The sequence below is a fragment of the Cnephaeus nilssonii genome (genome assembly GCF_951640355.1).
Source record: "Cnephaeus nilssonii genome assembly, chromosome: 21".
Lineage (NCBI taxonomy): Eukaryota > Metazoa > Chordata > Mammalia > Chiroptera > Vespertilionidae > Cnephaeus > Cnephaeus nilssonii.
The window spans coordinates 6,716,829-6,742,816 of record NC_137092.1 but is presented as its reverse complement, the minus strand read 5'-3'; the positions used below and the strand labels follow the sequence as shown (position 1 = coordinate 6,742,816).

Below are 25,988 nucleotides of genomic sequence, written 5' to 3'. Positions count from 1 at the left end.
ACTTCCAGCAAAATTATACATTCGATCCAAATGACGCAAAAGGGCAAACACGCCCAGCACCGAACGGGAGAAAAAGTTAAAGCGGCTGCACGTCAAGATCCCATTCATCCCGCGTTCCTGGGAAGCCAGGAGAGCACCAGCAACCCCCCTGCCCAGCCCCGCGCTCCAACAGCCCCGGCGGGCGACCTCGGGGCCGGTCAATACCCTCGGACGTGTCGGCAGAAGTTGCTGACCCAGAAGCGTGGCCCATCCACGAAACACCAGGATCACACTCCAAAGGGAAGGCAACCCCGCCCGGCTCAGGACGCACCGCGGTTCGGGGTGGACCTAACAGGCAAGGTCGGCTCCGCGCGGGCAGCGCCCCCAGCCTCCGGTCTGCCCAACCCTGGTCCCCGCATTCTCCCACTCCGACCACCCCCCGCCCCCGAACCCCAGCAGTCCCCGGGCTCCCGCGCGGGCACCCCGCGGTCGCCACCTCTCCACCCGCGGCCGGAGGGGCAGCGGCCCCTCGCCCTCCCCACAACCCCGCGCGCGAGGCCACCCCGCGGGAGGAAGGACGGCGCCCGCCTCGCGCGAGTCCACACACACAGCTCCATTCCCACGCCCCACCCAGCACACGTACCCCTCCCTCCATCCCCTTGGAGAGTCGTGTCCCCCAACAACACATCCTTCCCTCCCAGACCGTCTCCCCAAGACCGAGCCCCGCAGCCTTACCCAGACCCCAGCAAGCACGCCCCGAGTATTGATAACTCCCGACTCCAGCCGACTGGGTGACTCTGATGGGCGGCAGCACGTTCACGACACTTTCGCGATTGCCGTAAAGGAACAGTGGGTCGGCGCGGGCGGCGGCGGGAGCGCGCCCGGGGCCGGGCCTGGACGCTCGGGTGCGCGCCGCGGGGCCCGCCCCGTCTCCGTCCTGCCCGCAGGCGCCGGGCCCTGCAGTCATCCTCCGCGGGCTCACCCAGCGAGGTAGGCGGAAAGGGGGGTGCGGAGCGGCCGCAGCCCGCCCTCGGGGTGTGTGTCAGAGGGGCGCGCGGCGGGAGAAGGGGGCCCTCGTGGCGGGCGGGCGGGTCGGGTGCCAGCTCGCGGTGCCTCCGAGAACGGCTCTGAGAGACGCGCGCGGGGCCCGGTGGTGGGGGCCGCGGGCGGGCTCTGGGGGTGCGTGCAGGCTGGGCTCAGGTCTCCAAGCCTCACCTTTCTGTCCGGGTCCTAGGTCTCCCCCCCTCCCCCTTCCCCTCCCCCTGTCCCCGCCGCCCCATGCCGGGCCAGGCCCCGCCTCCCGCATCCTTTCCCGGCCCCGGGCGCAGCTGAGCCCCGGTCTGCACCCCAGTGCCCCGCGCCTCCGGAAGGAGGCAGCGGTCTGATTGTGCAGTTCCCCGGTTTCGTTTGTTTTCTGCGGTTACCGGGAACCTTTGCCCCAGTCCCACGAAAACCTGGTTGAGTTTGCGTTCCAGTCGTCACTGCGGGGCCCCGATTCCTTGATGGGGAGCTGTCGGCGCGGGGGAGGGGGTGAAATTGAGATCTGCGGTGCCCCGCTGTGTTGACGCGAAGCTCGGGGCTACCGCCCGCAATTCTCTCCTGGGGGTGGTGGTGGGGTGAGCCCAATACGGACAGGTAAATGGCAAGTCTTTGCATCCACAGCACTGCTTTACTTTAAGGTACATGTGAAAAACACAAATGATTTCTTTTCCAGATCTCCCAAATGCAGTGCTGTAATTCTCAACGCATCAGATTCTCCCCCAATTACCTGTGATATTCGATCCAACTTATTTTAAAAGTTGCGTGATCTTCTAGACTCTGGGATTTAACCATTACAAGAATATTTCATTTGTCAGAAGTCCAACTTAGAGTTTAGAAAAATAATCATGTTCTATTATGCTTTGGACTTGATGGTTCTGTGTACCTCCAGGGCTTTCTGTCTTCACTTGGAACATGGAGAATTTTCTTTCTTGCCCTAGCCAGATTGGCTCAGTGGATGGAGCATAGGCCTGCGGACCAAAGGGTCCCGGGTTCGAGCCCAGTCAAGGGCATTTCCCGGTTGCAGGCTCCTTCCCAACCCAGCCGATGCAGGAGGCAACCAATCCATGTGTTTCTCTCACGTCGATATTTCTGTCTTTTCCTCTCTCTCCCACTCTTTCTAAAATCAATGGAAAAATATCCTTAGGGAAGATTTTAAAAAAAGATTTATAAAAATAAATAAAGTAGAATTTTCTTATCGTTTCTCAGCAGTCACCACTTAAAAGAGACAGCATAAGGAATCGTCTTATTACCAGTGGCATTTCAGTATTTATGAAATTTGAAAATTGTAGCTGCAGTTCTGATTCATGGATCATCAAAGAAAGCAGAGAACATAGGTGAGAGATGCAAGAACATTTTCTTAAACTCATCGTGCCACGTGAAGGTTATTCCTGCATATTTTGGAGGATTTTAAAAGATTTTTTAAATTCTTTTTTTAAAATATATTTTTATTGATTTCAGAGAGGAAGGAAGAGGGAAAGAGAGAGATAGAAACATCAATGATGAGAGAGAATCATTGATCGGCTTCCTCCTGCACACCCCACCCGCAAGCCGAGCATGTGCCCTGACCGTGAATCGAACCGTGACCTGATTCATAGGTGGACACTCAACCACTGAGCAACACCGGCTGAGCAGGTTTCTTAAATTCTTAACCATTAAAATTCTTATTCTGCTTGGTTGGCAGCCATGCTTCCAGTTTTCGTGTGAAAATACAAGGGCAATACTCATCTTCCCCCCCTAATCCGTGTGCTGAAATTTCTGTTGTCAGCAAACTGGGCAACCATTACAAGCCCTGCTTCTCTAAATTGTCAGTGGAAACAACTGGAACTCTCAAAACCTAAGGAGATACGAATCCAAGATGACTCATGTATACAAAGAATTAAGTGTTGTCATTTCCCATCCTTGTGGCTAGTTATGGTTGTATAAAATTGTCATTGTTATATTTCTGTTTACTGGGTTCAGCTCTAAGGAAAAACCCTCTTAGATTGCTACTTTACAAGTCAGAATACTGTAACTAAGAGAAGCTAAATAACTTGCCTGAAATTATACAGCTGGAACATGACAAAGCTAAGATTTGCACTTAGATAAATCTGATAACACAGCTGCATTCTTTCCATTGCATCACAACAAAAAATAGTGCTTTATCTTCCTTAATAAGCTATTATTCTTTTTGCATTTTTGTATATCCTTTAGGGGAAACTTACTGTTTTTGTATTTTCTTTTATCCTTTCTGAGGTCAGTGAAAGGTGTCTAATATAAAAAAGGATCAGAGAATTGATATCCTAGACTTAAAATACTTATTTTTAGGTGGTACAGCATCATTATGAAACACACAAGTGTCAACTCTATAGAGAAAATAACCTATTAATAATCCTATAGCATAGCGTTTTGCCCATGAGCAATATTGGTGCATTGACTAGAAATTGTATGTGTTTAAAAGCATGTGGGTTGAACAATCTCTGATTTTCTTTGTATGTGGTTTTCAGGATCTTCAAAAGGGGCCGGTTTGGGCAGATTTGAAGACTGATACTAAAACAGGTAATTCATCTTTTACATTCTAAAAGAGGAACAAACTTTTATTGACCCCTATGACAGTATATTATCCATATCACCTATTACATATATTATCTCATTTAATTCTTCAATAAACCTCTATGAAGCGAGAATTATTTTAGAACATTTAACAGTTCATTCTAAAAGCCTTGTTTATGTCCGCAATGTGTTAAGTTCTTTACTTGTGCTATGTCAGTGCAGTCCCAGTAATAACCTTCTAGCACAGTCCAATAGAACTTTTCCACAAGAATGGAAATGTACTATTTTCACTGTCCTATATGTCCTATATGGTAGACACATGTGACTTTTGAGTACTTGAAATATCATTAATGTGACTGAGGAACCAAAATTTAAAATTTTATTTTAGTCAATTGAAATTTTAAATAACCACCTGTGGCTACTAATTACTGTGTTGGACAGTGCAGCCTTTGCCAATAATATTATGCCATTTTTCAAAGGAAAAACTGGTTCAGAGAAGTTAAGGAAGCTTGTCCAAGTTTGTACAATTTTATAAAAACAAATTTTTGAACAGAAGAATGTTGTAGGAATGTTAAATTGGCAGTGCATATAGAATGGATGGAGGGGAAGGAAAAAAGTAGTTACGCAGAGAGAGTTGAAGCTCTTGACTTGAGAATGATAGGAAGAATGGTTGCAAATGACTGGAGGTAGAATTGCCATCACTCAGTGACAGCATGTGAGGTTACTTTGAGGTCTTGGAATCTGGTTAATCTGGCAAAATGATAATACTGTTTACTGAAATAGAAAAATTACAAACCTTTTTGGGGTTTAAGAGAATTTGGTTTGGGCTGTTTGTTCATTCATAAAATATTGAGCAAAGCTCTGCTGTGCTTAGGTAGAGAAATGGAGTCCCCATTAAGGATTTTATCCACTTAAAACACCCTCCTACATTTTCCTACTGTGGAGGATAGTGAGCTGTAAGAGATGTGCAAATGTTCAGTGTTCTCTGAGGCCCCGGGGTGCTTACTTCCAGGTGCAAAGGGATTAGGGGAGGTGTTGTGGGTGGAAAATGGCTTTCGAGCTCAGTTTTGAAGACTAGAAGGATTTGGACATGCAAAAAGGATCAAAGGAGGAGGAGGTTATCCTTCTAGCAATGGGGTGGACAAAATGTTTTGAAAATCCATTTTGCCAAAACACCTAAATGCTGAATAAATTATATATTAGCCTTTTAAATGCATAGCAGGTCTTGTAGGAAAGAAAGGGAAATCCTGAGGGCTAAAAAGTCAAAGAGAGAACCGAGACCAGAGTAGTAAACTAGCAGTGTGTCTCCTTTGGGGGCATTTGGCTGATAGCAGAAACAAGCACAGCTGGGGGTAGGTGATAGGCTCCTCCCCCACGCCCCCCCCCCCCAAAGTAGAGAGATAAAGTCATCTCCCTTTGACCTCCCTGGGGGTACAACTTGTGGAGGCACCATTCACGTGGTAGTACCTGTGTTTATTCACGTAAATGGCACCTGTGTTTCAAGGGATGACTTTTCCATAAAAAGTAAAATGTAAACGTTTCTACTTGAAATTGTACAACTCATGGCCTTGGACAAGCCCCTCCCCCCAAACTTAGCGAGAACCCTCAAAAATCTTCACAAGCTCAGTGAAAGGTGGGCTAGGAAAAATATCCTTGACAAAGGGAGATCACAAAGAAACATCGTTTTCACGTAGCTCCAGGCGGTGGAAATAAAGGTACCGGCTCAGAACACACTGTTCACGGAGAACAGAACTTTAACAGGGAACAGCACCAGGTGTCAGACCTTGGTTCTTGAGTGCAGCTAAGAAAAGAATTCACAGCCAAGCAACGCAAATATAAGTGAAAGTTTATTTGGAAAGGCACAGGCCGGGAAAAGTGAGCCAGCGAGGAAGCAGTGAGCGGCATGAACTCGGGAAACTGGTTGGAGCTTAGGAGACAGAAAGGCAAAGGAAACTCGCCTGGGGGAAGGAGAAGAGAAAGTCCTGCAGAGAGAGAAAGTGTAAGCCTGCTGGTCCTCTGTCTTAAGGGCTTTGCTCTGGAGGTCTCAGGGGAGGACCTCCGTAGAATATGTTTCAACTTTCCAGGTGTGTCTCCTGGGGGTTGTGGTCTGCACTGATTGGTCAGCCCCAGGGCAGGGGGGCTTTAGTCATCACAGCTGTCAGCCCTGGTCCATGTTGCCCTGCCTGGCCTTGATACTTTTCTGGGCCTGGAGCTGATACACAGCTGAGGCCTAGATATTATCTCTCGGTAGACCAGAACTCTGTCTCTGTGGTCAGCGGACCTGAGGCTTTGTTCCTAAGGTTATTGGATGCGGGTCAGAGCCTCGTTGTCTTGAAGGCTTAATGCTTATGGGCGTGGTCGTGCAAGGGCTTGTCTGGGAGTCCTAGGAGGCTTTTCTCCAGCCCCCGTTCCTCCTCTAGGCGGTCTACCGCATGACTAGCGACATGTCAGGGGAGGGTCTGACCATGACCTGCGACATGAAAGGTCAGGGGGTCTAAAGTGCACGACCATTGTCGTGTTAGGGGAGAAAAAGCCACCCTGGGGGCGAGGTCCCACCCTGCAATACTTGTCCTCCCAGTTCTGCCAGTTGCTAGATCTCCAGGGCTTTCCGCCTGGTGACCTTTTGTAGCAGGGCTTACGGCTCCTGCTCTGCCCATTCTGCCTGGCTGCCTACTGTATCAAACTACAGGGTCTGCATCGCCCAGATTCTGGATTCAAACGGACATATCTGCCTGCGCTGACAAACCTGAAGCCAAGAAATTAAAGTTGGCCTGGGTTGGTTATATGCCAGAGCGCCTAGCAGAATAAATACAGGCCCTCCCTGCAACGGGTCACCCTTCATCTCATCCTTTGGGACACTCCCAGTTGAGGTCATCGTCAGAAACGATAAAACTCTTGCCCTAACCAGTTTGGCTCAGTGGATAGAGCGTCAGCCTGAGGACTGAAGGGTCTCAGGTTCGATTCCGGTCAAGGGCATGTACCTTGGTTGTGGGCACATCCCCAGTAGGGAGTGTGCAGGAGGCAGCTGATCGATCTTTCTCTCTCATCGATGTTTCTAACTCTCTATCCCTCTCCCTTCCTCTCTGTAAAAAAATCAATTTTCACATATATATATATATATATATATATATCTTGTGCAAGGGTTGGCAGAACCAACACAAATGGTACCAGACTCCTAAGGATTTTAGATTGGAATGATCAGAAACAAATTCAAGTAACATTTAAAGAGATGGAAGGAGAAAAATTAAAGATTTTAGAAGTACTATAGTTCAAAATGTATAGAAATTGAGAATTATTGTCTCAGAAACTTATGCTGGGGAATTTAGGGAGGAATTGTCATGATTAACTGAATAGATGAAGAAAATTGGTGGAGTGGTAAGGACTGACAATGGAAAAGGACAGGAAAGGAGGAGATTATGGTAATTCAGACAGGAAATTACTCAAGTCTATAATGGTGGCTTTCAGAACAAAGGAAAAGAAACTTACTTGGCGAGATTTAAATACACGTATTTAGCAATAAGTCAGATGACAGAGTAAGTGACAAGTACAAGTCAAAAATAGCTGAGATTTCATTATTTGGAAAGTCTGAGATGAGAAAGCTGAGCACATTGGAGGAAGGGTGGAGAGAAGAGTTGTGAGTTTTTGCAAAGTTCATGGGAAATGCTCAATTTCAGTCCATTAAACTATGAGAAGCCACTCCTCCAAACATGCAATTATTTTCACATGCATATGAGTTATTTCTTATCATCTGAAAGTACTTATATATTTATTATTTAAAATTAAAAGCATGAAGAGACAGTCATGTTTGCTGATTCACATTATTGACTCATTGTTATTTACCAGCATCCTCAGTCTGGAATGTAAGGGAGAAAGTGGTGATATGTGGTCTTGGTATATTTAGGTTCTCTCTTTTTTCCCCCCCTCATGTAGGAGCTGAAAATATAATGGTGAACAGAACAGTTGGTTCCTGCTCTCACAGAACCTAAAGTTGAGCGAGGAAGATAAAACCAAACAAGCAAGTACCAGATAAGTGGTGTGAGTGTCCTGGGGGGGGAGTAGAGGTGCTGTTGGGAACAAGGCAGGACACTCAGCTGAAGGACCGCAGTGGAGACTTGACGATGGATGAGTAGGTGTTGACTGGTGGTAGTGGGAGGAAGCGGGGAGGGCACTACAGTCTACTCATCCAGACAGGACCGTGTGCATGAAGGTCTGAGGGGCCCAAGAGAGCATGCCACATTCGAAGATCTGGAAGCAGTTTGCTGTGGCGTATAGCACAGCGATGGTTGGCAGAATGGAACTGCCTGAGTTTGACTCCTGTCTCTACCTCCCCATGACCTTGGGCAGTTCTCTTAACCTCTATAAGTCTGTTGTGAGGAGTCAGTGAGATCATGTATTCGTGTAAAGTGCTTAATAATATTGCTGACACAGAGTCAACACTGTGTTTGCTTTTGTAATGATCATGAAGGTGATGAGCAAGAAAGTGGAAGCAAAGAGAGTAGGCAGAGAAGAATACAAAAAGTAAGTAGAGACCAGACAGTATAAGTGCCTCACAGACCATGCTGAGGAGGAGAGGATGTTTATAAGGGCATCGGGGAAGACCGGAAAGACTCGTTGTGGGAGAAGAAGGTGGTCAGATGGGTATTGTAGAATTAGAAGGGTCACTGGCTTTAGGGTGGAGTCTAGATTGGTTGTGGTCCAGTCTAGAGGAGGACCAATTAGTAGGTTATAATAACAAGCTGGCCAAGAAATGAGGGTGGTTTCGGGGGGGCAGTGGCAGTGCAGATGGAGAGAAGGGGTAGATTTTAAGGAAATTTCGGAGGTGGGATAAACGGCACTTGGTACTTGATGTGTGGAAAGATGGGAGGGAAAGGAGTCTCGATCTGGCGAGTGGGTGACTCTTCGTTTCATTTACTGAGAAGTCGAAGGAGAGCGGGTATTAGTAGGTGGTGAGGGGGCTGGTTTCAGAAGTGGACCAGCTCAGGGTGCTAAGTCCAAGGTTGAGGGAGTGGACGGCTAAAGCAGAAAAGATGCGATATGTGTGAATAATCTTGTCTGACTTGTTTTCTGCTTCAGAAGACCTGTCTGAGATGTGGTGGTTTCAGCAAGGCCTCAGTTTCCTGCCCTCAGCCCTTGTCATTTGGACGGCTGCTGCTTTCATATTTTCGTACATTACTGCCATCACTCTGCACCATGTTGACCCTGCTTTGCCTTATATCAGGTCAGTGAAATGTATTCTGTAGGTTATTTCTCATTCATATTTTAACATTGAAGCCAAGAGGTAACGTTAGCATTTTGAAATTCAAATGTTACGTTTGGCTTTGCAACTACAAGAGGAACATAACAAGGAAGGATTCTTGGCTCTTTCTATGTGATGGAGAAATGTGGAGACAGAAGGCTAAGATTCATTTAGGGACTTGTTTAGTGAATTGTGCTATTTCAGTGCTTTGTCCTCCAAATCAGTATTCGAAGTTGTCTCAGGAGATAGAATTAGAGTTACACTAACCTTAAAAAAAAAAATGTTGAAGACAACAATAATAATATTGAAAGATCATAGTAATGACAAACATTTGTTGATCTACTTATGTGCAAGGTAATGTCCAAAACATTCTTAAATAAGTGGGTCCTTACAGCCATCCTTTGAGGTGGGAACTGTGACCCCCACGGTGGGAATGGGGTCCGGGAAGGTTAAGTTACTGTCCAGAGGTACAATGCAGTAAATGACGGAACCGAGAATCAATTTCACTGGGCAGTTTGACTCTGGAGGCCACGCGCTTACTTCTCAGGACATGTTGCCTAGATCTTTCTGACACATTAAATATCAACATTTATCGCAAATATTTTTGAAATTTCAAAATTGCTAATGAAGTACTCAATTTCTTGTATGTCCATAACCCTTCTTTTCAATTATAAAGGTAATGTGTGCTTATTCTAACACATTTTAAACAATACCAGGGTGATTATAAAAGCAAAAAGTTGACCTCCCTCTTCTAACCTCCCTTTAGTTCCTGCCTCTACACACGTGGTGAATGGGTTAGTGGATTGCCTTTCAGAGTTTGGCGTGTTCGGTGTTGGAGTTGTTTCATTTATTAATTTGTTTACCTTCTGAAAAAATAACTTTTTATTTTTATTTATTTTTAAATATGTTTTTATTGATTTCAGAGAGGAAGAGAGAGGGAAAGAGAGATAGAAACATCAATGATGAGAGAGAATCATTGACTGGCAGCCTCCTGCACGCATCCCACTAGGGACTGAGCCCACAACCCGGGCATGTGCCCTTGGCCGGAATCGAACCTGGGACCCTTCAGTCCACAGGCCAACGCTCTATCCACTGAGCCAAACCAGCCAGGGAAAAGTAACCTTTTAAAGGATGGTAAACTGAAAGGCTAAATGTATTTTTTTTATGAATGGTATGACACAAAGAATATCAACAAATTGGGTGCACTTGGGGAAGATTTATAAAACAAAAAGATATTTTTTATTTAAGGTTCCAGTTCTAGGAATCTGATAATCACCAATGTTTACTACTCTGCTAGGAGCGCGTGTAGTTGAAGGCAGCGGTTGCCAGCCGGTGGTCTGCGGACCACTGGTGGTCCGTGAGGTCGAAAGGTTGGGTGACCGCAGGTTTAAGAAGCCAGTTCACACTTAGTAACTTCAAGAGAAAACACACATAAAAGATTCATGAGGGTCCTTCGGCGTTTTTAGGACCCCTTCGAGAACTTGTCTGCTTTCATTTTAAAGAGCTTTCAATAATTTCGAGGCCACTTGAGTTCTTTCTCAGTTTCAGTTCTCTGATGGTACCGCATGTGATTTCCTGCCCCAGCGTCCCCGAGACACTTCCTTTCCTGCCCCTGCCCTCCTGTCTTGTTCTTTTTCTGCTAATGAACTTTGTATTACTGCCCTAGGGTCTTTTCCCAACATTATAACATATTTAAACTCAATGGTACTTATTTGACTTCTCTTAAGCTCCTTTCCTTATATCTAAAAAATGATTGTTAAACTAGATCCTTTCTGTTCATAAACTCTAACTAAAAGGTCTAGTTGTTACAGCAGCGAAGGGCATAACCGAAAGTCAAGTTCGCTTCAAAGACAATTGACAAGTTGGTTTCAGGTGCTGTCTAGGTTCAAGTAGTGGAGGCCCAAGTGGGGTCCGTGAGACTAGCCACTGGGGTCCGAGAAGAAACTATTAGGACTTCTATGCATATGTTAAAATCTCAAAATATTTAAGCTGAAGTTTAATATATGTGTGATGATAATGCATATATTTTGAAGTTACATGGTTACACTTTTTTTATGGTGTGTAATCAAAAGAGTATGTAGACGGCTGAGTGAAGGGCTGTGCAGACCGGGCAATGGGCAAGGCTGTTTTCATTTGGAGGCCAGTTTGTGTCACCGTGTTCCAGAGCCAGCGAAGGAGCCTGCGCAGCCAGCGGCTTGGACGTGGAAGCTTTGGGTTACTTTTGGGGTAATCCAGAACAAGAGCATCATTTGGAACTCAACTTAAAATTGTGTGTATTTTCTCTGATTATAAGAATAATACGTACACATTATTCTTGAAAACTTGAAAGGTAGAAGGAACAACAGCAACAACAAAACATGATCCCCACTCCCTGGACTTGATCAGAGAGGAACAGGAGCTTTTGTGTCTGAAGATGCGTTTTAGAGTAGGAAGCAGCAGGCCTTCCAATTCATTTTGGATACTTTACTTTTCGTAAACGAAATCCAGATGCTCACCAAGTCTTCCTGATTCCTTACCAGAAATGACTTTCCATTCCTTTTTCTCTCTTTTTTTAGAATAGTACTTTTTAAAAAATAGGTTTTTACTGATTTCAGAGAAGTCGCGAGAGGGAGAGAGAGAAACTTCAGTGATGAGAAAGAATCATCAGTCAGCTGCCTCTTGCACGCCCCCCATTGGGGATTGAGCCCACAATCAGGGCATGTGCCCTGACCTGAAACAAACCCTAACTTCCTGGTTCATGGGTTGTTACTCAACCACTGAGCCACACTGGCCAGGCTCCATTCCTTTTTTATTCCCATTACATTGTCTTAGTTGAGATCTTTATTCTCTTTTCTACGTACTTCAACTCGAGACCAAAGAGTTTATCTCTTTAATCTTTACAGTAGTTAGAGGGGAAAGGAAGTAACATTCAACGTGTCTCCTCTGTGCCTGCTACTCTGGTAGGTATTTCACATGCACTTTCAGTTCCTCGTGGCCATCCGGTGAGGCAGGGAAGAGGGTAATAGCTCCATTTTGCAGATAGTCTTAGGGAGACCAAGGAGCACACCCAGCGTTTAACAGTAGTACCTGGTGGCAGTTCATCTGGATCTGTGTACATCACACTGCCCTGAACGACAGGCATTGCAGTGCTTTGGCAGCTGGTTGTGATAGAGGTCTGGACGGAATGCTGTGAGTCAGCATTCTGCTAGAGGATTGGTCACGGCCATAGGAAGGTGGGGGCTCAAAACTGGTCTGGAATGGAAGCTCCAGGAAGCCAATGGCTTTGTCTCCTTACCACCATATTCCTGTCCCTAACATGCTGTCTGGCACAGGGTAGGTTCTTGATAAAGATTTTTTTGATTAATCATGAAATGATTAGCTGTAAATTGAGTTATAGGCAGAGTCAAGAGCAATAACAACCCAGCCAGTGTGGCTCAGTAGTTTAATGTCAACCTATGAACCAGGAGGTCAGGGTTTGATTCCCGGTCAGGGCACATGCCCAGGTTGCAGGCTCGTTCCCCAGTGTGGGGCATGCAAGAGGCGGCTGATCAATGATTCTCTCTCATCATTGATGTTTCTATCTCTCTCTCTCTCTCCCCCTCTCCCTTCCTCTCAAATCAATAAGCATGTACTTTTTTTAAAAAAGAACAATAACAAAAGACAGATTTTTGAAAGGATCTGTGATATTAGAGAATATTCAGAGACAGATGTCAGACTGCCTGAGTGATGTAAGTCAGTAACAACATCCTTAGCATGCTTTTTCATTAATTTACATTGATTTCTAGTATGTGAAAAAGTAATTTAAGTGATATAATAAAAAGTGAACTAAGCAAATATCGTGAGCTCACATTGTCATGTCCTTGTGCAATTATAAGAGTCGAACCCATAGATTTATGAAAAGATAAAGGACTGAAGTAACCCCTGTTGTTTCTTATCCCTTAGAAGAAATACACGTGTAAATTTAGTGGTAGAAATACACACCACTTTTTTTCTTTCAGTGACACTGGTACCGTCGCTCCAGAAAAGTGCCTGTTTGGGGCAATGTTAAACTTCTCCGCAGTTTTATGTAAGTAATGAGAATGGTCTTAATGATGAAAAGTAATAGCCAAATCACCCCTTTCTTCCTTAGACAATATTGTGTTACTTGTTTTACTTTTTTAGTTACTATACTTGAGGGAATGTTATCACTAAATTATTGAACCATAGATATGTTCCTTTTAAAAGAAAAGCAATTTCTAGAAATGCTGAGTTATGGAAATAAATCTTTAAAAAAACGTATAGAGCTATTGGACTACTCATTCAAATATAAGTTGTCAAGTATTACCAAATACTCCTTGAGGCCTTAAGTGGATTTCTTAAGCAACCAGTAGAGGACAAGAGCTGTCAACACACCACAACTAACACCAGCTACATCCCTTCAGGGTAAGTAATTTCGAAGTTTGAGGATAGCATGGTTTGATTTTTGAACGATAATCTAATGCCAAAGGAATGGAGTTCTGCTACAGTATTTTACATTCCTATTACCTGTTTTTTGAACCAAATTTTTTTAATCGTTTGCTAAAGTATTGCTTTTTCCACCAATTACGACTATTTGCATTCTTTCATAGGAAGTCAAAAATTAAAGTCAAGTAAATCTTTAACTGTATGACTCAAGTTTTCAAGCACATATCTACAAAAGCATAGCTCTGCTGCATTTTCTGTACTTTCGTGTTCTTTCGCAATGTTTTTGCAAGGGAAAGTTTGATTTAGCCCTTTCTTGACTAATAAGAAATAAAGGAAAATCTGTTTCTGGATAGCAGTGACCTTTGCAAACTCTTTATTGGCAACTTTATTTCCTGGTTATTTATTGCCTGTTTTTTGGATTTTTCTCTTTCCCAGGCATTGCTACCATTTATGTTCGTTACAAGCAAGTTCAGGCTCTGAATCCCGAAGGGAAATATATCTCCAGGTTAAACAAGGCTGGCCTCGTACTTGGATTGCTGAGTTGTTTAGGACTTGGTTTTGTGGCAAATTTCCAGGTTTGTGTTCTAACCCAGCACAGGTATTTCCCTGTGCTTCTGATTGGTTTCTGTTATTTTTTTAAATATATTTTTATTGTTTCAGAGAGGATTAAGCCCACACCCAGGCATATGCCCTGACTGGGAATCAAACTACAACCTCCTACTTCATAGGTCGATGCTCAACCACTGAACCACTCCAGTCGGGCTGATTGGTTTTTGTTACTCAGCGTTTCAGTAATGGTTAATACTAGTAACCTCTATAAGTAAAATCCAAGTGGATATTAGAGTAGTACTTGCTGCTGTAACAAAGCACAGAATTGCACTATCTTAACACAGTGGAAGTTTATTTTATACAAACATGCATACAAGGTATGGACAACGGGGACATTAAGAAGGGGGATGATGCTGAATGAGTCTGAGAGGTTGATAGCCTACCATACAATACCTTTGAGTTAGTTAAGCAGTTCGGCAGTTTCTCAAATTACTTCTTTCCTCTTGGTTCTTTCTTTTCGTTTCTTTTCTTTTCTTTTCTTTTCTTTTCTTTTCTTTTCTTTTCTTTTCTTTTCTTTTCTTCTTTCCTTTCCCTTTCCCTTTCCCTTTCCCTTTCCTTCTTTCTTTTCTTTCTTATAGCAAAGGTGGAAATTTATTGAGAAACAAGCATAGACTCCCATGGGGGAGGGGGAAGAGTCCCTTGATTATCTCTCTTTGTGCAGCTTTGGACCTGTAGTACCTTGAGCAGGGGCACAGCCTCATTCCTCTTCCTAACGTCTCCATTGTGCAAACACTGGCCTTTCTTTGTTCCCTAAGACAAATTTACTAACTACATGTCATATGTTGTGGCCTCTGTTGGACACGGCACGACCCCAAGCTTGAATAGATTGAGGCATCTTTCAGATCTCACTACAGACTGCTCTTCTTGGGAAAGTCTTTTCTTTTTTTAAAAATATATTTTATTGATTTTTTACAGAGAGGAAGAGAGAGGGATAGAGAGTTAGAAACATCGATGAGAGAGAAACATCGATCAGCTGCCTCTTGCACACCTCCTACTGGGGATGTGCCCGCAACCAAGGTACATGCCCTTGACCGGAATCGAACCTGGGACCCTTGAGTCCGAAGGCCGACGCTCTATCCACTGAGCCAAACCGGTTTCGGCGGGAAAGTCTTTTCTGTTGAGAGACTTGCTCCTATATATTGATATGTGTTTTTAAAATTTTATTTTAAAAAATTTTAGGCAATATATTTCTCCATTAATTACAAGCACAATGTAATTAATTTTGTTCACCATTGTATATTCAACACCTAACATAGTACTTAGCACAAACAGGCTGTCATTAAATATTTAGTAATTAGCTTATTGAGAGAGGCTAAAGGGACTAAGCAGAATGGGTAAAACATTTTCTTGCTATTACTATAGTTAGCTGCATTTAAAGAGACCTAATAATTATAATATGGCATTTGAAAAATCTGGCTTAAAAATACAAATTTAACTTCTTTGAAAACAAGTATCTATATATCTCTCTATATAAAAGCCTAAGCAACCGAACAACCGTTTGACCGGTCTCTATGACACACACTGATGCAGATGCTCAACACAGGAGCTGCCCCCTGGTGGTCAGTGCGCTCCCACAGCAGGAGCATCTCTCAGCTGACTGACGGGAACCAGACGGCTGGCGAGCACAGCTGTGGTGGCGTGAGCCTCTCGCGCCTTAGTGGCAGCCCCGCTATTGCGGGGCAGCAGCAGGCACAGCGGGGTCGGGATGAGCAGGAGTGGCACCGGCCCAGGCTCAGGCTCCTCCCCGGCCACCTGCCACTTTGCGCACTACTACACCCTCGGGGGATGTCAGCCTGGCCTGCAGGGATCGGGCTGAAACTGACAGTCCGACATCCCCCAAGGGGGTCCCGGATTGCGAGAAGGCACAGGCCAGGCTGAGGGACCCCACCGGTGCACGGATTCATGCACTGGGCCTCTAGTGTTCAATCAGCAAAACATATGGTAAGTGTACTCAGTGCCAACTTAAAGGAATTTTTCTAAGTAAAGTTTATCCTCAGGGAAACTTGGAAGAGATAAGTAGGCAGAAATTTATGTTAATTTCCTAGAGCTACCCCAACAAAACACCACAAACCAGTTTTATATACTTCTGTTCTAATTAGAAATAGAATATGCTCCATTCTTTATTTTTGCTTTTTAATTCACAGGATTTTGTTGATAGGAGTGTGTACTGACCACAGTGGGCAGTGATCAGGCTGGGTCTGTATTTAGCTTCATCAGTATAGTGAGAATATTTTTAAGAAGAAAAATTTATCCATTTTCCTGTTCTTAGCCCTAAAATAATTAATTTCATTTTTGCCTACATTTTTCCAGCCTTTAGCCATATGTATAGAATAAATCTACCTAATTATGAACTAAGAAAATATTACCACTTTGTATTACATTCTGTGGGCGCGGAATGTTGTTTTTATCTTTGTTACACAAAGTGGTAATGACAATACATTTTTTTTCTCTCCTTAGTGCGCATAACTTATTGCCAGTTTTAACACCCAAAACCACAATGAAGTCACCCTTTCGCTCTCCAAAAGGAAACCAATGACTTTGGCAAATAAGTTTTTTATTTCTTTATTCTAGAAACTTTCTATATCTTCAGCCAAGAACATTGGCCTCTGTGTTTGTGAATTAGCACCTTGATTGGGAAATGAGGGAACCAAGCCCTGACCTCTCTGTTGTTCCCTCAGTCAGACGCTCTGTGCCAAGCGCTGCACCTTCTCAACCAGATGAAACATAGCATCAGTTTAGAAAAACAGACTGGTTTAAAGGAAGACTTTTGATTGTAGGATTTTTAGAGAGCTATTGTCATCACGTTTTAAGCAGAGTGCATTACAGTAAAAAGTAAAATGTAAGTAGATACTGATAAAAAGAGTAAGGTAGCCCCGGATGGTGTGGCTCAGTTGGTTGAGTGTTGTCTCCTGCACCAAAAGGTTGCTGCCAATTCGGTTCAATTCCTCGCCAGGACACATGCCTGGGTTGCAGGCTCCATCCCTGGTAGGGGGCGTACTCATTTCTAAAGTTTATTAATTACTATCATATTTTTAGTAGTGGCCTGTGATAGAATTTGAATTATTATAATCCACAGGTTTATGCTGAACATTATGAAAGAAAACTGCCTCAGGAAGTAATTTGTACAATCTGCAGGGGTTTTCTACTCTGTGAATGTCCTATTGAAATTGCTGGCTTGTGGTTTAAATACTGAATTGGCAATATGTGTTCAGTTTCTTTTATTTTCTTCTTTCTTCTTTCTGCCTCTCAGAAAACAGCCTTTTTTGCCGTACATATATGTGGAGCTGTTCTCACCTTTGGTATGGGCTCGCTGTATATGTTTGTTCAGACCGCCCTTTCCTACCTAATGCAGCCCAAAATTCATGGCAAGCAGATCTTCTGGGTCAGACTACTGCTGGTCATCTGGTGTGGAGTGAGCGCATTTAGCAGTATCCTTTGCTCTAAAATGTGGCTACACTCAGAAGGGAATTGAATAACAAAATTTAAGCGAACACTGTTGGCATACTGTAAACAGTCATTTTGTGGACAGTGAGATTCTTGGAATAGTAACCCCAAATTCAAGGATTTGAAACATGTCATTCAAATTTTACATAGGAACTCAGTAACTGAGCTGGGAACAAAGATACTGTTTAAACTAATCATGCTCACTTCAGAGATGCTATGATGAGTTAATTATGTAGCAGAAGCTGGTGATGGAAGTGCCGAGTTACTGACAAAGGGGGTTGACGATGCGAGCCACTTCATAGTGACCCTCTGGGCACGTTGGAAAGTTTCCTGCTGCCGTGTACCAGGAAGCCTTTAAGAAGATGGGTTTGGACCTTGGAAACAAATGTATGCGTGATCCTCTTGGACCTTTAAAGCCATGTTGGTTTTGAATCTAATTTAAACTTACAGCTCCTCTCTGAGAATCTTCCTTGACCGGCCTTTCTCATAGTGCTGACTTGCTCCTCGCTCCTGTACAGTGGCCGTTTTGGCTCCGATATAGTACAGAAACTCCACTGGAACCCCGAGGATAAAGTAAGAACGTAGAGTCTTAAAAAACATAGTTTTGTATTAAAGATGACTATTTTGATAGTGTGTTTTTCATTTCATCACTAACGATGAAACATTTTCAGTAGGATAATCTGTTATTAAGTTGCATTTAAAGAGGCCTCTCTTTAAATGCACACTCTGCTTAATCAGTTATTAAGGTTATTTTCAATATATGAAAGGGTTTATGTAGCATCCTCCGTATTCTCCTGTCACCTGTGGTCTGTGGGCATTTTCAAGATATGAAGGAAATTGTGATAGCAAAGAGTTTTCTCAGAAATGGACTCCTCACAATCAGGATATAGTATACAGTGTACCCAGCTGAGATCTTTTATTATTAGAATACTTGTTTTCTGAATTGAAAACATGTCTTTGCCCACCTTTTGTTGCCTAGAAGTATATTATTATGGACTCTACATTTGGATTCAAATATAGTGGATATCTGAATAGAGAGGGCAGCTTTGATCCTGAGAAAAAAGGAGGAGGGACATATACTACATAGATAATAAAATGAGTTCATCTGTTTTCCCCAACCTCTCAGTGGCATTTTACTTTAAATTATTTACCAAGCATCAGTCTTATTAGGACATGTTTGTGGAAATGAATGAATAAAATAGTTTGCTAATATTTTCTGAAGTATAATCCATATACTACTTAATGCTTTAAAATAGCACTAAGTTTATCATGAGCATTGTTTACTTAAGGGTGCTTGTTTGTTTGTTCATGAATCTTTGGTTTTGGGAAAGACAGTAACTTCTTGATTCGAGTAGAAGTTCTCTCTTAGTTAATTCAAATGGAACTTTATGTGCTCTAGATAAAACTGTGATGATAGCTAGATCATTTAAGAGGACTTTTCCAATGCCTGCCCTGAATGCTCAAGATATGTTAAAAAAAATTGAGGGTTTATAAGTATTATGGGTTTTTTATTTGAGAGAAATTATAGCACATTTGTCCGAAATTTCACAGAATTATTCTTTTTTTTTCTTCATTGTCTCTCAAGGGCTATGTGCTTCACATGATTACTACCGCAGCAGAATGGTCAATGTCATTTTCCTTCTTTGGTTTTTTCCTGACTTTTATCCGTGATTTTCAGGTAAGGAAACACAGAATTAGATTTCTGTGGTCAAACTTCCTTCAGGTGAAGTACGAGAACTTTCTGAAGGCAAGTCTCTAACCTTTCAAAATTAACTTCATAAGCAGTGATGGCAGAAGAGGAATTTTTCACATGAATCGTTTCTGTGTTTGCGGAAGTCGTGTATTACTAGCAAGATTCAGCTTTGAAATAGGGTTGTAAAACAACCACATTTGAGAAATTCTTTGACATAATTTTCATCCACTCTGCTTCCGTGTACGTTGGCCATCCTCAACATTTAGTTTTACTGATTCATAAAAATGAAAGAAAAATGAAGATCCGAATAGAGAAACTTGATCTTCCCAGCTCTCAACACTACCAGTATCTTTGGCAATTCAATAGCTGTCTCATTCTTATTACTCATTATAATTGATTTATATTCCTAATCCCAAAAGATTTTCCTCAGAACATATTGAGGATGTGACCTGTCATTAAGGAGCAAACTTCTGTATATATTTTTCTTTTTTTGTTCCAGAAAATTTCTTTGCGGGTGGAAACCAATTTACATGGATTAACCCTCTATGACACTATTCCTTGTCCTATTAACAACGAGCAAACACATCTACTTTCCAGAGATGTATGATGAAAAGATGAAATATTTATGCAACGATTATGATTCTCAGGGATTGGGAAAACGTTCATAAGTTACTACTACTGCCCTGAAATTTTCCACCAATTAATCAAGGCTGACAGTGACATTGATGGGTCCTGATAACCAAGAATCATGAAGTAAGCCATTTTCTAAATTATTTCAAGGGATATCTTCAAGAGGATCACGTAAAACCATTTCTGCCTATACTTTTTTTAGTCCCAGGAAATAAAACCAAAGGACGATAGCACTATATTTTTTTTCTACTTTATTTAAGTGAAACACCAGAAGTGCACTGAGCCATCTGCAGAATCCAGCATTTCACGTTTTAGAAATTATTGTAAAGCATGTTTTGTTTGGAGCACTTATGCAAGACATTTCCAGGACACCAAGTAATCAGCATTGCTCAGCAGCTCCTTTCAAATTGGGTTTTGCAGTAATAGTTTTACCATACTATTTCTTACAGTCTTTTTAAAAAAATTTTTCTGGAATTCACCAATAAAGGGAAGCAGACCTGAATTCATGTACTGTCAGTGCTTAGTTTTGCACAAGAGATTTTAGTGGTATTGGATTGATTCCTGCCACAAGGCCAGATATTATGCTAACTGGTCTGTCACACATGGTTATAATTTCATGAAACTTAGTCTCTTATATGAGATTTTAATCAAAACTGAGAGAAGCAGCTATAGTTAAATTTACTCCAATCATGTTTTGCATAAAACGAAGGTTAGTGTTCATTCATGAGTCTGAGAACTTTGTGAATAACAGCAGATATCATTAATAATAGTTACCTTAAACTACAGTCAAGAACTTTTTAGATTTTTCTTTATAGCAAATTATAATTACTTGTAAAAGTAGCCTTGAGCAGGCAAATATTAAACCTTTTTACTGGGATGTGATGTTTGTAGAAGACAGATTCTAAAGGACAAAATGAGCAACTTGAAAAAACTAGGTACAAAATAATTGTGATAACATACATCTCTCTGGTCATGGCACGTGATTGGATAACTTGTACCAAAATTTCTACCTATGTAGATAAAGAATGATTTACAGCCCAGCCCACGTAGCTTAGTGGTTGAGGGTCGACCTACGAACCAGGAGGTCCCAGTTCTAGTCCTGGTTCGATTCCTGGTCAGGGCACATGCCCAGGTTGCAGGCTCGATCCTCATTGTGAGTCATGCAGGAGGCAGCCAATCAATGATTCTCTCTCATCATTGATGTTTCTGTCTCCTGCTCCCTCTCCCTTCCTCTCTGAACTCAATAAAAATGTATTAAAAAAAAAGAATGATTTACAGATTCCAGATAAAATTTAGAAGGAGAAAATGCTCATCTGGAAGATGACCCTGACAAACTGGTTTGCAAAAGAATACTTGAAGAAGATTAACAAGCTTTATCTTTTTAGAAGAAATGGGTCCACTGCCAGAATAAAAGATGGTGAGAACAAATTTAAAGTGTAAGAGAAAGCAATTTAAGGGAAAATGGTTATATGGTGGAAATAGAGCTTGATCATGAACAAGTTGCTAGAATGGGACTAAATAATATTTCTGAAGACTTCTGGACTAAGAATAAAATACTGTTTATGTATATCAAGCAGTAGTGAAAAGGGGAGATATTTCAATAAACACTGATTGATTGGCATCATGTGAAAAAAATATGGGTATAAAGTATAAAAATTTTTTTATTATATCTCTGCAAATCATAGTGCGACCACACCTGGGATACAGCATCCACTCCTGATTGTTCTATATCAAGGAAACTATAATTCAGTTATGAAGATCACAGTATGGTGAGGGGGAAATTGATAGAATCAAAGTTAATAAAATTATAAATTATGTGTGGATAAGATGGCATAGAGAAGAACGTAGACTTGTATGTCCATACTGGATTATCAGGCTTGGAGATATACATAACACATTAAAGAAATTATTTTAAAACAAAAATATTAGTTTGATAGTGTTTTAATTCTTTAACTTTTACTTTTAGAAAAATATAGATCCAATTAACTCAGCCTCCACTCTAGGGATATGAAAAAGGAAATGGCAGCCCTTTTCTGGAGATAACATTTATTTTTACGATTACTCTTCTTTTATAAAAAATATCCAGCATAGAGTAAGAAATTAGAAGATGTGCAAGGAAGCAGGAAAATTTGATCCAGAGAGGAACAGTCAATGAAAGCAAACTCAAGAGATTTCCTAGATGCTGCAATTATCAAATGTAGATAACCATGATAAAAGTGCTGAAGGATCTAGAAAAAAGGGTGGAAAACATGCATGAAAAGATGGGGACTTTAAACAGACATGAGAACTTTGGAAAAACACAAGAAAAAATTCTACAATTGACAGTTACACATAGAAAAAAGGACCAATAAACTTGAAGATAGGGCATTTGAAAGTATAAAAACTGATATTAACCAATGTCACCCAATAAATTCAATAAGAAAAGAAAATATAAAAACTGAAATTTGAGGAGAAAAGAGTGCAAATTAAAATCCAATATATGAGTTTTGAAGGCAAAATCAAATGGCCTTCCATTTTATAATTGAGTTTCAGGAGAGGATAAAGAGAATGGTACAGAAGAAATGCTTGAAGGAATATTGACTGAAAACTTCTAAAATTGATGGTAATGAAGAGAAGTTCAAGTGAGTTTTTTTAAATGATTAAAATGGATGAACACCTAGCAAGACTAGTACATGGGTTTAATAGTATTCCACCAAAAGTCATATTCATCCAGACATTCAAGATGTGATTGTATTTGGAAATAAGAGTATTTGCAGATGGAATTAGTTATGATGAGCTCATACTAGATTAGGATTAGCCTTAAATTCAATGACTGGTGTCCTTATAAAAGGACCACATTGTGACACAAAGAAGGCAGAGATTGTGAAGACAGGCAGAGATTGGAGAATGTAGCCTCAAGCTAAAGAATGCCAAAGATTGCCAGCAAGCAGAAACTAGGAAGGAGTCTCTCCAATAGCCTATAGAGGGAGCCTTGATTTTGGATTTCTATCTTCCAGAAATGTGGGAATAACTTTCTGTTGTTTCAGACCACCCAGTTTATGATAATGTATTACGACAGTCTAGGAAACTTAAAAGACTGATCAAGTAGAAAAGACAAAATACAAATTATTACCAGAAATGAAAAGAGGAACATCATTACTTGGCCTTTTGACATTGAAGATAATAAGAGCATGTTATGGACAACTTTATGCCAACAAATTCAACAATTCAGATGAAATGGACAAATGTCTTTTGAAATATAACTTGTCAAAAGTGATGCATAAAGAAAAAGTCTAAAAATAGATCCATATTTATTGCAGTATGAAATTTGTAATCACACAGAAAGAAAGAGGAAGGAAGAAAAAAAGGAAGACTAAATCCTGATTACCTCACAGGTGAAATATTTAACTTAGAAATAATACCAAATTCTACACAAATTCTTTCAAGAAATAAAGATGAGAACTTTTCAGCTTGTTTTATGAGTCTGGCACACACCAGTTGCACAACTTGACAAATATGAGAAAAGAAAACGATTCATGTCCCACATGAACACCAATGCAAAAACACTTAACAAAATAGTAGGAAATAGAGCTTAGCAATGAAGAAAAAAATTATATAGTGAGACCAGGTAGAATTTATCCTAGCAATATAATTCATCAGCTTAACATTAAGGAGGAAAATCAGAACAAAAAAATTACAAAAGGGAACACTTGTGATAAAAACCAGAAACAAAAGAGAATCCCACCACTTTATAATGGGCAACTATAAAAATCTAATCTCTATGTTTAATGGTTTGATATTAATTCCCTTTCTTCTCTAATTTTAAAAAAGGCAAAGATAATCCTTGCCTTCTATTCAATATTGCAATAGAAGTCCTACTCAGTATAATAAGGAGAAAAAAGAAAGGAAAAAAAATTATGTTTACAAAAACCCTATGCAGTTTAAAAACTAATTTTGGGCTAATACGTGAGCGTAAGAAACTTGAAAAAGTAAAGAGACTTGACAAAACCAAAGGAACAAAATAATTATATAATGACTGGCACGTCCCCCCCTCCCCCCCAAAAAAAGCATAAAAACAACAACAACAGATCTACCAGTTACCTGTAAAAGGATTTAAAATAATTATTTTAAAGTAGTACAGGGACTTTCTAGTTAACACAAACAGCTCAATGAACTCAGGAAGTAATACATAAACAAAGTGAAGTTCAACAAAGACATTTTTAAAAGAACCAAACAAAAATGTCGAAGCTGAAGAATACAATGAATGTAATGAAAATTACTATAGAGAGCCTCAACAGCAGACGTAATCAGAAGATAGAATCTGTGAAGTTGAATTCAGATCTCTTTAAATTATCCCAGTCAGAGCCCTAGCCGTTTTGGCTCAGTTAATAGAGCATTGGCCCTTGGACCGAAAGGTCCTGGGTTCAATTCCTGTCAAGGGCACGTACTTGGGTTGTAGGCTCAATTCTCTGCCCTGGTCATGGGAACTGTGGGAGACAACCAATCATCATATCTCACATCAATGTTTCTCTTTCATTGTCTCTCCCTGTTCTTCCCACTCTTTGTAAATATCAATGAAAACATATTCTCAGGAGAGGATTAACAACAAGCAATAAATTTTTAAAAATTATCCAGTCAAGAAAAGAAAATCAAATTAAGAATAAAAAAAAGAGTGAAGATAGTCTATCATATTATGGGACATCATCATGAGGGCAAATCACTCATTATGGGAGTCCCAGAAGAAGATGAAAGAGCAATGTGCAGAATGCTCATTTAATGAAAATCACTGAAAATTTCCCAAATTGGGTGAGATATTGGCATCCAGATACATGAATTATGAAGGTCCATAAACAAAGAGATCTTCAAGATACATTACAAGCAACTCTCAAAAATCAAAAATAAAGTTACATAGTTATTGTACTATTACTATATTCCTTATGCTGTACTTTACATTCCTGTGACTTTTTATAACTGGCCATTTGCACACCTTAATCCTCCCCCTTTTTCATCTATTCCTCTAATTTTCCTACCATCTGGCAGCCATCACTTTGTTCTCTGCAACCATGAATTTGTTTATGTTTGGTTTGTTTGTTTATTTTGTTTTTTAGATTCCCCATATAAGTGAAATCATATGTTGCAAATGACATGATCCTATATATGAAAAACCCTGAACTTCAAGGAACTGCTAGAGCTAATGAACAAATCAGAAAGTTATAGGATAAAAATTCAACATATAAATATCAGTTAAACATTTATTTACTACCAATGAACTATCTGAAGGAGAAATTAAGAAAGTAATACAATTTACAGTAGCTACAAAAACAACAAAACACAAAATCTGTACATTTAAAACTATAAGACATTGATGAAAGAAATTGGAGACATAAATAAATGGAAAGATATAATGTGTTTTTTGATTGGAAGTTTTTATATTGTTAAAATGTCCATACTACTCAAAGAAATGTACAGATTTAAGGAGACCATATCAAAAGTACAATGGCATTTTAACAGAAAATTTAAACCTAAAATTTGTATAGAATCACTAAAGACCCTGAAAGCCAAAGCAGTCTTGAGCAATAAACCCAAAGAAACTACATTGAGGCACATTATAATCAAAATGTTAAAAGACAAATGCAAAGGGAGAATGTTGAAAGCAACAGGAGGGAAACAACTCATTACATACAAGGATTCTCAATAAGGCTGTTAGCTAATTTCCCACTCAAACCCTTGAAGGTCAGAAGTCAATCAGGTGGTGTATTCAAAGTGCTCAAATGAAGGAACAACAACAAAAAAAAAAAATAAGAGAAAAATGTAAAGAAACAAATATAAGTAATTTTCCTGTTACAGAATTCAAATCTTGAGAGTAGAATAGAGGGACTCAGAGAAAACATCAACAAAGTGTTAGAAAATGTAATAAATAATCTGATGAACACAATAACTGAAATGAAGAATACATTAGAAAGAATGAATATTAGATAATACCAAAGAACAGATTAGTGATTTGGAAGACAGAATAAGGGGTTTGGAAGTCACCCAATAAGAACAGCAAAATTTAAAAAGAATTTAAAAATAGGATAGTCAAAGGGACCTCTAACAACATCAAGCACTCTACATTGGTATTATAGGGATTACAGAAAAAAAGAGAAAATGGCCAAAAGTATTTTGAAGAAATAATGACTGAAAGCTTTCCTAATCTGGGGAAGGAAATGGACATACAGGTCCAGAAACCACAGAGAATTCCAAAGGAGATGAGCGTAAAGTTGCCTACACCAAGACATATTGTAATTAAAATGGCAAAAGTTAAGGATAGAGACCATCTTGAATCAGCAGGGAAACCCAATAAGGCTATCAGCTTATTTCTCAGCAGCAACTTTATAGGCCAGATACGAGTGACAGGAAATATTTAAAGTGCAGAACAAAGGGAAA

General features: G+C 40.7%; 2 protein-coding genes across 9 annotated transcripts in view; one reads left to right on the top strand and one right to left on the bottom strand.

Moving 5' to 3' along the window:
• Positions 1–863, bottom strand: part of CEPT1 (choline/ethanolamine phosphotransferase 1) — a 33,548-nt gene extending 32,685 nt beyond the window's left edge. For both annotated transcript variants that reach the window (XM_079761732.1, XM_079761731.1), the window contains exon 1: positions 715–863. The gene's annotated coding sequence lies outside the window, so the exon portion shown is untranslated. The remainder of the gene's footprint in view (positions 1–714) is intronic.
• DRAM2 (DNA damage regulated autophagy modulator 2) lies at positions 829–23,809 on the top strand. Of its 7 annotated transcripts, none has more exons than XM_079761736.1 (12): positions 829–969; positions 2,227–2,354; positions 2,479–2,652; positions 3,504–3,555; positions 7,480–7,564; positions 8,623–8,767; positions 12,763–12,830; positions 13,643–13,782; positions 17,067–17,244; positions 17,751–17,833; positions 18,846–18,938; positions 19,453–23,806. In XM_079761736.1, exons 6-12 carry the CDS (start codon positions 8,637–8,639, stop codon positions 19,558–19,560), a joined length of 801 nt encoding a protein of 266 aa, XP_079617862.1. In that variant the 5' UTR covers positions 829–969; positions 2,227–2,354; positions 2,479–2,652; positions 3,504–3,555; positions 7,480–7,564; positions 8,623–8,636; the 3' UTR covers positions 19,561–23,806. The 7 variants fall into 7 exon arrangements, with proteins under 7 accessions (XP_079617862.1, XP_079617863.1, XP_079617859.1 ...); XM_079761737.1 differs by having other exon boundaries at positions 7,480–7,582; XM_079761734.1 differs by having other exon boundaries at positions 886–969; positions 2,230–2,354; positions 7,480–7,584; positions 19,453–23,805.
• The last annotated feature ends 2,179 nt before the right edge of the window (positions 23,810–25,988 follow it).